General features: G+C 33.3%; 2 protein-coding genes across 4 annotated transcripts; one reads left to right on the forward strand and one right to left on the reverse strand.

Annotated features, from left to right (window-relative positions):
• LOC107614164 (ubiquitin domain-containing protein 1) lies at positions 611-4,726 on the forward strand. Its single transcript, XM_016316394.2, has 4 exons — positions 611-784; positions 2,443-2,565; positions 3,375-3,494; positions 4,366-4,726. The coding sequence occupies exons 1-4, from the start codon at positions 748-750 to the stop codon at positions 4,428-4,430; spliced, it is 345 nt and encodes a 114-aa protein (XP_016171880.1). The 5' UTR covers positions 611-747; the 3' UTR covers positions 4,431-4,726.
• Positions 5,221-9,532, reverse strand: LOC107614100 (protein IWS1 homolog A). Of its 3 annotated transcripts, none has more exons than XM_016316333.2 (8): positions 9,261-9,532; positions 8,954-9,009; positions 8,721-8,845; positions 7,911-8,070; positions 7,212-7,630; positions 6,598-7,083; positions 6,173-6,275; positions 5,221-5,686 (listed from the first exon to the last, which is right to left on the reverse strand). In XM_016316333.2, the coding sequence occupies exons 1-8, from the start codon at positions 9,327-9,329 to the stop codon at positions 5,569-5,571; spliced, it is 1,536 nt and encodes a 511-aa protein (XP_016171819.1). In that variant the 5' UTR covers positions 9,330-9,532; the 3' UTR covers positions 5,221-5,568. The 3 variants fall into 3 exon arrangements, with proteins under 3 accessions (XP_016171819.1, XP_016171818.1, XP_016171817.1); XM_016316332.2 differs by having other exon boundaries at positions 5,221-5,692; positions 6,598-7,080; positions 9,261-9,531; XM_016316331.2 differs by having other exon boundaries at positions 5,221-5,692; positions 9,261-9,529.

Genomic DNA, 10,646 nt, shown 5'->3' on the forward strand with positions numbered 1-10,646 from the left:
TCTTTTTCTACTTTCGTTACTAAATCGGTACAACTACTATCACAATTATAATTATCATGGCTACTAGAAAAAGATAATACTAAAAAAGAATTCCAAAAAATATAATTTTGATAAAAAAAATTATAACAAATAAAATCTTTATGATTCTAAAAGTTTTAGTACAGTAAAAGTCCACCAAATTTTTAAATCAAAAGGTTTTAATAAAAAAGGATTTTATAATATCAAGACCCGGTTGCAAATATTTAAATTATATGATAATCGGAATTTGAGTGAAACCTAAAGAATTTAATATCCAGCAAATTTGGAGCAGATTAAACATATCTAAAAGATTTCAAATTGATTTTGAAAATAAAAATATTATGTATACATAAAAAATTAATAATTAAATAATTTATTTTATATTTATATATAAATATATATATTATTTTATATATTTTAATATATATTTTATAGAAATAATTAATTTTGTTTATACATGTATGATAAAGTTTTGAAATATAGTATAAAAGTAAAAATTGGATAAAGTGTGAATAAGCACTTAGGGTGTTGATTGATGCTAACGCTGATTCATTGATTACTGAGTGATTAGTGTTGGATTAACGTCACTACGACGTTTTTTGACTTTGCTATTGCCATCTCACCCTCTCTTTCAAATCACCCTCTCCCTTATTCTTCCTTCTTTCTTTCTCTCTCTCTCTCTCTCTCTCTCTCTCTCTCTCAAGCTTCTGCTGCCAACCAATCTCTGCAATGGGTTGTGCTGGATCCTCACAGTCCAAGCCTGATGGTTAGCATCATCCACTGTACCCCCCTTTTTTTTCTTTTTCTTATTTGCTTCCTTGGGTCTTGTTTTCATTTTTTATTTAATTTTTTCTGTGAGCTGAACTTTATCTTTTGCATTTGGTTCCGTTTTTGGTAAAGGCTTCGGTTAATTGATGACGGGTTGTGGTCAAAATCTATTCTTTCTTTCTTTCTTTCTTTCTTTCTTTCTTTCTGGGGATTTGTTTGCTGGGGATGATGTTGATCCTTATAATTGTGGAACCTCCCCAATCATTCTTCTTATCATGTTAATCACTCATACATTTGTGTAAAGAAATGAAATTCATACCTTTTGATGATACTGTGAGCATTTTTTTTCCCTCTCCTATGGTATGGTTTTTGTTAACTCTGATTGTATCAAAATTGTTCCAAGCATTTCACATATCCGGTTAGCCGGTTTCAAGTTCGGATAAGCTGCGATAAAAGAAGAGATTTGTGTTTGGCTTTTGATAGCCAAAGTAAGATTCTGTGGAATTTCAATGAGAGGGATCAAACACAGAATTGTGCTATGGTCCTATGGCTCGAGTATAGTGTCAAATGAGAAAAGGAACGGTCGGCGAGAGAGTCGACCGACCTAGTGAGATAAAGCTTTGTTGTTAATCTGCTTGATTGTTTCTGAAGGTGTTCTTTTGTGTTAAACTCTAGATGGTGTTTAGATTTGCTTTAATTAGGTTCAGGTGATCTGTTTGGTCTATTTCTCTTTTTGGAAAATTTAGTCACTTAGTAAACAACTGTAGTTGGTTGTTGGTATTTAGTCACTTAATTGATTCCTTTGTGAATTGGGCAGTTAGAAAGGATAAAAACAAGTATCCAATTAGTTTAGTTCCCTTTTCCTTTGAAAATATGTTTTTTTCCCCCTTTTATTTTGAATCTTCAAGATTTTGGTTGAATCACTGTAATTTGGTGGACACATTTGAAACAGCTTGATGAAGTTTAGAGACCAAATACAGTTAAAACTTTTCCAGTATATTTATAAATTTATCTTTATTCCTTTAAATATATGGTCCCATGCAATTGACATTGAAAATGCTACCTTAGTTCCGAGGATCTGAATAAACATGATGATACTAAAAGTTTGTGTTTAATTTTCCTGTCTTGGAATAAGGAAGATAAGAAGCTGCAGCTTATATTTGAATATGCTATTTTCTAAGGCACATCAATTATCAATAGGACTTTCTCCGTATGATCTCTGCATTAAAGTATGTATCCACAAATAGATACATTCATATTGGAGCATTACAACATGATGGGGCCTTTTTTTCGTCTTTCGATAGTACCATCATCAATTGGTTCTGTAGTGATATTTGTTGATAGATAATAATACCATAAAGGGAAAAAGGTATTGTAGACTGATGATTAAGTAATATGTGAATTGAGGTGCACTCTCAGATTGTTGTTGTTTTCTGTTTCTAAGATTAAGTTGCGTATGTAAATCATGTAATTTCTTGTTATTCAATATTGTTAATACTTGCGGATAGAATTTTGATTCCATAATATACTCAAGTGTAAAATTACCATCCTAGTCCTAGAAGCTTGTTCTTGTTGCGAATTCTCTAGTGGTTTCAGCTTAAAGTTCAATATCAGTTTCCATTTGCACCAATATAAAATTGATGTATTTTATAACAGGGGCAATGAAAAAGATCCGGAAGCCTAAGCCTTGGAAGCATCCTCAGCCAATAACAAAGACTCAGCTAATACAACTGCGCGATGAGTTCTGGGACACAGCTCCCCACTACGGTGGCCGTAAAGGTATTACAAAAATTTGATAAGCTACTATATTTGGATTCTTTCAAGACTTACGCATAATGAAATGGGCTTAGTAAACACAAGTGGCCTAAATGGTTCTGCTAGGTTTTTGTTCATATCATGGTGAAATGAATGACGAAATGTGATTGAAGCGGGTTTATCCGAAGAAAATAGGTTCGCGCCTAAAGCTAATCAAGGAAAAATAGAAAATACTGCACTATTTTAGGAGCTCTATTTGATGTTAGTCACTCATGCATATAGGGTTTATGCGCTGTGGATTCTCTTGCTTTATACGTAGAACTCTGGCTGCCAAGGAACAGTAGATGGAATTATATACAAAATCGAGTTGACTCTGATGCTCGAGTATTGTCGAAAGAATCCAAATTAGAATTGCTACTTAGCTTAGCAATATGGAGATAAGATAAAAAAGGAAGAGTTACTTTTAGTTATTGTTCCCACAATGACTTTGCCAAAAGAATCCACATTAGAATTAACACTTAGCTCTATGGAGATAAGAAGATAGGCAGAGTTGCTTTTATTTATTGTTTCCACAATGGCTTTGCAACGTTTTAGTTATAGGAAACTATTGAAAGATGATGACGTCTTCAAGTGGAAATGCCAAGAATCATGGTATGTTTAAATAACAGCCATCTCTCGATAACATAATATAATAACTCCAATTCCGAAAAGAAAGTTAATATCATATGAGTATACAAGTCTGGTCAAAATCATTTTGTTTTGTTTCATGTATGAATAAATATGTTAGTTTTTTCAAGTTAATTGAAGTGCATATTCTGTTTTCTGGATGCTAGAGATTTGGGATGCTCTTCGAGCTGCTGCTGAGGCTGATCTAACTTTAGCACAAGCGATTGTGGATAGTGCCGGGGTTATTGTCCAGAGTTCGGATTTGACAGTATGCTATGACGAAAGAGGTAATCTATTTCCTATTGAAATCACTTATTTTATCTTGTTATTGAACAAAATTTTAAAAGTAGAAGGCGACCAGAAAATAGTTAAATGATTAGAGAGTCTTGCTTTTAAAGTTAAAATTGTAAATTATTAGAATCCAAATATCTTTTGTGGAGCTTCCAACAGCACTACCATACTTTTTTGTAATAATTATCCAACTGTGTGGTCCAACCTTACTCTTATCATGTGACATCCACCTTTATGATGTGGATTACTATTGAGTGAGTACATTGCCTGTTGTTGTTGACAGCTAGTTCACCCCACCACCATCACGTTTTTTCACCCAATCATGCTACATGTATATCAAAAATTAACTACCAAATCAGCCACCTATATAGAATATATGTTGAAATACAAAATATACATTAAAAATGAGTTAGACAATATATGGATACACAAATACAGTGACTGATTTTTTAGGTACACGTAGCATTGTTATTTTTCATCCTAGTTGCCCTGTCATATAAACATACAACATGCTTATGAAATATGAAATATGAAGTGTACATATATGCTACAAAATTCCCGCAAATACTGAATTTATTTTATGAAGGGTGGCATGTCTAATCCTTGCCCAAATTCATCGTTATCGACAACGAAGCTTTCCCAGTTGAATGGTTGCCTTAGTGTTCTATCATCAATCATATTTATTTATTTTTGTCAACCAAAAAGAGGGAAATTGTACTCTGGATCTAGTGTTCTTCATTATGCAGCTATGAGATTACCTTTTATTAGCAGTATTTTTTTTTCCCTTAAATGAAAATACCCAAAAATAAAAGAAAGAAAATTTATTTGTTTTGTTTTGATTGTTGCTTGTATATACTTGTTTTGCAGGAGCAAAGTATGAGCTACCAAAGTATGTATTGAGTGAGCCAACTAACCTGATTCGGGACAGTTAAATAACAGACATTATAAATAGTAACATTGAATGATGAGAAAGCTATATTGTAAATCAATGTATATTATGATCATCTCATTGATTTGGTAACTTTGCATAGAGTAGTAGCAACTGTTATTTTCCCTTTCCAACTGCAACTCACCTTTGACAACTGTCTGCTTTTATGTTTCCTCAATCAATTGAGCAAATCTCTTTAAGTCTGTTCCCTATTTAGCTGACTACTATGCTTTGCTAAATACGGCTCCATTATTTATTTTCCATCAAAGATTAATGAAATGGACATGGCAATTCTGATTACATGCTTGATTAGAATATAGAACTTCTCAATTGAGATTTTGATTTGCACTTTCCATAAGATGTTGTATAAAGGGCTATTTACACTATAATGCAAAAATACTGAACAAAATATGACTACGCTTAGATTGGGAATTTAGGCTACCATGCAATAAATATATTTTCACCAAGATTTTTCTTCTACGTATTCAACTTGTTATATTTGCAGTGTTATACCGATTACCGATATAAGCTCATGAAAAAAAATTCAGGCCAATTAAATCAGTGAAGTCACTAACAAATTGTCAAACTAATAACAAGATGATCAACTAAGATCTAATGTGGTTTCTCTAGCTTGACCAATTTGTAAATCGAATACCTCATGAAATTCAAGAATGACCAATTTGTATCATTGTAAAAAGACATCAAAAGCTTCTATTCTCAATTAGATTCACATTTTTTTTTCTCATTGAGCATTTGTGCACAGTTCAAGTGAAGATGCAGCTTAACTTTTTTTGACTGGTATTCTGCTTTTGCTTTATTGCACAATAGAATGATCCATTCTAACTGGCATAGCCTCGTATTGAAAAGGCATCTATGGTTTCCTCAAGAAGCCTTAAGAGTTGGCACTTCACAGTGGTTAAGACAAGAGGAGGATGTGAGAACAAATGAACAATATTAGAATGCGAGTGCTCAAGGAAAACATACAGATAAATGTATTTCAACTGCCTTGAAAACTTCCATGATAGTAAAAATATCTACACAATCCAAAACCCTCACTCACATCATTACTGTACTATCAGCAGCACTAATGGATCATACAGCTTAAACCATTGTCTCCACAATCCTGTAATTCTATCTTGATCTCAAACTCTCTTGAAGAATGAAAGTATATTGCCCTGTTTGGGATCCTTGTTTACCGTTTTCTTGCTTCCTTTTCCAGTGGTATTCACCACAGCTGGAGTCTTCTTAGTTGCCGGGCCACTGGAACTTCACACCAGTGAATACAAGGTTAGTCACAATTAAGAAGCTTGAACGACAAGGCAGTAAACGACTAAAAGTAATCAAGCTTAACAATCTACTTTATTAAATATCTTAAAAGTAATTAGTCCAAATTATTTTCAACACAACCACAAAATAAACAGGCTGTGTTTTTCTAATAGGTTCCATGTTTTATGTAAAAAGCTTCAAGCACACACAACTTAGCTGCACTAGATTCAAGCACAAATCTCCATAACGTTTAGCGTTAGTTCAATAAACTCAGTTCAAATTTTAATATCACAATCACAATTTTTTCTTGGAAGACCTTGAAAGTTGAAATATCAGAAATTCATTGTGGGGTGCAAGGAAGAGCCTAAGTGGCACTGTTATAGTGCTTAGAGGGCAACTGATTCTTTTCAGTGTTGCCTGTTACCAGTCATTTTGTTCAAATGCTAGAAATATAAGGAATTAAAGATGAATAGCACTAACCTGTTGACAGAATTGGTAGATACATTATTCTCAGATTTCTTTGTTGCAACCTTATCAGCTTTCTTCGCTTCTGTTTCCTCCCCTTCCCAGACTACTTCAGTTACTGGAGAGAAATAAATAAAATAAAATACAACAGAAAAAAAATGTAACATAAAAGACTTGTTTCCTGAGAATTGCTAAATTACTTGACATAGTTCACCCCAAGATCATACAAATAAAGTTTAAATGAAATTGATACTTAATGAAGTTGTAAAGGCAGATAAGTTGCTGTTCAAAAAAGATTCAAAGGTGGATAGTTGATCTTTAATAAAGAACAAAGTTCAAAAGAGAAGTTCCAAAGAAATCTATTATATTCATAGAAAAGTTAGCACATAATCTTTAAAGCAAATTGGGGATATGAAAACTGCTTTACAAAAGATAGATACCTTCTCTCCCTCGTTCATCAATTCTGGTCTTCATCACTTTTCTCCTCTTCGGTGAACCAGGTGCAGCATTCTTTGTACTATCTTTATTAACAGAAATATCAGGAGCACAACTCTGTGGCTTCTCACTAGATGATTTACCATTATTTGTGCATTTGTTGATAACCGATAACTCTTCCTGGAAAGGTTGGTTGGCTTTTTCATCAGATGATTTTTCTTCCTTAGCCATTGGTTTATTTTCTCTCTTTGTATCAGAATTTAAGGTGGCTTTCTCCGATGACTTGTTATCCTTTTGTTTAGAATCTTGAGATGATTGCTTCTTTGGCAATTCTGGTGATGATAAACTGACAACATCTTCATCTTCATCCGAGAAGTCAAAGACAACCCTCCTTTTCCTATTGGATGATCGCCTTACTGTGACATCTTGATTATCATCATCACCACTGCCATCTGCTTCACGAGCGCTAGCTTGGGCATCTTCAGTAGCTACTGAAACATTTGAGTGTAAATAAATATAATGGAGACAATATTAACTTTTATATTACTATTACTTTCCTATTAAAATTAAAATCACCAAGAAAATTGTGAAAATCTAAAATATTGCAATTGATACCAACCACTATGATTCGAAACTGCGTTACTACTTTCTACTGGCAGGGAGCTAGGCTTGGGTTTTGCAGATGCACGACCCCAAAAGCTTGCCAATGAACCACCAGTAGAAGAACCACTTTTATCAGATTGTGCTTTCTTTTTTCCTGCAGGCACTACCTTTTCTTTGTCTTCACTGGGTTTGTTAACCTGATCATGAACTCCTGTACTCCCTGTACCATTGCTTTCACTCTTTACATCTTTCACCACATCCTCTGACTTGAGATCAGCTCTGGGAATTGTATCGTGTGCTATATTTTTTTGAGGTTGCAGAACATTCATCTTTGTTTGTCCTATGCCTACTGAAGCTTTTGTCAGTGGAGTTGCAGCAACCACTGGCATGCCATCTACATTTCGTTGAACAAAAGAACTAGATATGCCACAGAACCTGAGAAATATGTTGGTTAGCATCGTGATGAAAATAGAAAATTCTACAACTGCTACTGTACAGCACACTATTTGTTGATTGAGCTAGCATGACATTTTATGTCTCCATGCATAATCATATGAAATATGTATGCAAATATTAAATGAAAATAGAAAATTGACTGAAATTAGAAATTAACAAACTCAAGATAACTAAATACTTTCAACCTCTCACTGCACCATCAGACACGCTAAACAAATGCTTCTGTACTGTATAGAAATTTTGAGGGCATCGAACCTACCTGTTATCTCTCAAGCAATTGTCAACTGACCATGGCTGCTTGAAGAGCTCCTCCGCTTGAATAAATTCTGCATTCCAAAGCACAGCCGGGTCCTTTGGGATGCTAGCTTGCACACTGTATACCTGAATTGAGCAATTGCCATCAAATTCTTGCTGTGCTTCTGCATAAGAGTGGGAAAAGATTAATGTATGTATGTATGTATTCCTAACCCCTGATGTACACAACCGATAGGCCACTTCATATCAAACAACCACAATCAAACACTTTCTGATCATACAACCAGTGAAAGCTCTTGATAAGAACTAACCATTTATTCCATTATATGCAAAACTGAGAGTGCAGGTCATACCAAATGTTGTGTAAGAGAATCACCAAATAGATTCAAATTGGGTTGAATAAGACACTAAATAACAACCCCTGTTTCGCAAGAGTTTAAGGAAACACAAATTAATGCAGGTTCTGTTTGTTTCAAGACTGGCCTTTAAAGCCTGATATCTTAAAGATTAATCACACGAGAGTAAGCTAAGCAGCTAAACAGCAATGAACGAAAATCATAATGGATCCAAGGTTTTATAATCAGAATTTGAGAACTAAGACACAGAACAAGAAATAGTTATGACACAATGAAAATCTCTTACTGAAAGGGTGCCGCAGTGAAAACATTAACCAATATGGAGTAGTTAAATTTGGTTCTTATATCCTCTCCTTTTCTAACAAATTCCTATAACGAAGATGAAATCACAGAATGTAAAACACTCTAGCATACTGATTAATTACTTCTTGGTTCAGAAAACCATCATAGAATAGTACCTGCTAGCTTTGGGCCAGTAACAAGCCTTATGTGGTAACTTGGGTGGCTGCCCTTTAACCAGCCAGACAAAGCATAAACAACCTCCAATCCACCATCATGCTTTTCAACAAACTCCTGAAGCAACCTTTAAAAAAAAATAACTGCTCATAAAATCATAGCATTATTTTTTGGGGAGGGAAAAGCAAAAAATTTAAGGCAATTTTTTTTCTTTTGAGGGGGCGTTAAATTTTACCTCTTTGCCTCATTGGAAGATATCATGTAATTGCGACTGAGCCACTTATATGAAACCTGAAAAGTACGCAACACCCTATCGAATCAAAATTTGCCACTAAAACGAAACAAAATTGGGAATAAAAAGACGCGAAATTTGTTTGACCCACAAGAAAAACCCTCCGAAATTCAAATCCAGAGAAAAAAATAACGAATTTAAGATTTCTCAAAGGAAAAAAAAACAAATGGTAAGTGTGAAGTTGCTTAAATTAACAGAGAATCAGAGAAAATGGGGGAAAACTAAAAGGAATGAGAAAGAGAGAATATACCACTTGAAGTTTATCGGAGACGAGGGATTCGATCTCTTCGACCAAAGCTAGGGTTTGGGTTTGCGCCATAGGGAGAGAACGATTACGAATTGTTAGAGAAGAAGGTTTTCGCGGTTTTTGGTTTCTAGTTTTCTACTCTTTTCCCTCTGCTTCGGATTCCAATTAGAAATACCTCACACTCTCATCGTTTTCCCGCCAAATGATGTTCCTTTGCCCTACACATATACATATTCACGATTGGCAAGAATTTCTGATAAAATCAAATAGTTTGTTAATATGAATGGGAAGTGGGTAACAATGTAGTTGGATACATAAATTAAACACTTAATAGTAAGTCATCAAAATAAAAAACTCAATAATAATTATAATTGTCATTTTATTAAAAATATATTTTAGAGGTTATAATTAATGTGTTTGTAATTTTATAAAAAAAAATACATTAATTGTTGAATGATCTTATCAATATACATTAAAAGCTTTATTAATAGAATATTCCTTAGAATATTGTACCAACTTTAATAATGTAAAGGAGTTTTAAAATTCCAAACAATACAGGAATATGGAATTGGGCTCCCAAAAGGAGATAGAATGAACAAGTTAAGTTTTAAGGTGGTTTTAAAGTTATACTCAAAATTTAAAGTGGTCATTGAAATTAATAATTAGTTAGTTACTTAAATTTGTCTTTAAAATTACACTTCAGAAGATCAAAACTATTAAAGCACTTTCCGTTTATTGCTTGCCATTAAAAAACTAAACTGGACTGATTTTTACCACATTGGTATCGTAATGATTAGATAATGTATCCCGCTAAGAAGTTAATGGAGTATTTGTACAATGTGTACAATAAACTATTTATTTGGCTCAATATGAGTTAAAAAATGAACATCCAAAGTAAAATACTACTAATTTCTCAAACACAATACACACATACTATCCAGAATAATCATTCAGGTACCAGAGATAATAAACATCTAATATCCTACTACTGAATCAAACATTTCTATATCCCCATTGTATACGTTGTATACATTGTATAGATACTCCATTGACTCCCTATACTTCCTCTTAGATAATATGATGGAAAAAAACTTTATTTTTTTAATTTGGTCTCTTTTCTCACTTTTAAAACCCTAATATCTAAATTATCTTTAAATTATATTCAAACCTAAATCTACGGGTATCAAAAAATACTCCTTATTTCTTCCTGTTTGCAATACTCCATTGTCCTTGAATTCAAAAAGTAGTATGTTTAATTAAGGGAATAGATCATTTTAATTATTAAAAAAAATTGAGAGTGTAAAGTGTGATCTTTAATCTTCTATTATTTTTTCTTTCATATTTATTATTGGTCCCACTTATAAAACTAATTGTGAGAGATCATATTTT

The sequence above is a fragment of the Arachis ipaensis genome, chromosome B08 (genome assembly GCF_000816755.2).
Source record: "Arachis ipaensis cultivar K30076 chromosome B08, Araip1.1, whole genome shotgun sequence".
Lineage (NCBI taxonomy): Eukaryota > Viridiplantae > Streptophyta > Magnoliopsida > Fabales > Fabaceae > Arachis > Arachis ipaensis.

What these genes read in the sequence shown, in the direction of transcription:
- LOC107614100 (XM_016316331.2), bottom strand. Translation starts at nt 9,329, where the DNA reads ATGGCGCAAACCCAAACCCTAGCTTTGGTCGAAGAGATCGAATCCCTC. An exon ending in AATTGCTTGAGAGATAACAG is followed by an intron (nt 7,631 to 7,910) that starts GTAGGTTCGATG and finishes CATATTTCTCAG; the next exon opens with GTTCTGTGGCATATCTAGTT. An exon ending in CGCAGTTTCGAATCATAGTG is followed by an intron (nt 7,084 to 7,211) that starts GTTGGTATCAAT and finishes CAAATGTTTCAG; the next exon opens with TAGCTACTGAAGATGCCCAA.
- LOC107614164 (XM_016316394.2), top strand. Translation starts at nt 748, where the DNA reads ATGGGTTGTGCTGGATCCTCACAGTCCAAGCCTGATG. An exon ending in CTCACAGTCCAAGCCTGATG is followed by an intron (nt 785 to 2,442) that starts GTTAGCATCATC and finishes ATTTTATAACAG; the next exon opens with GGGCAATGAAAAAGATCCGG. An exon ending in AGTATGCTATGACGAAAGAG is followed by an intron (nt 3,495 to 4,365) that starts GTAATCTATTTC and finishes CTTGTTTTGCAG; the next exon opens with GAGCAAAGTATGAGCTACCA.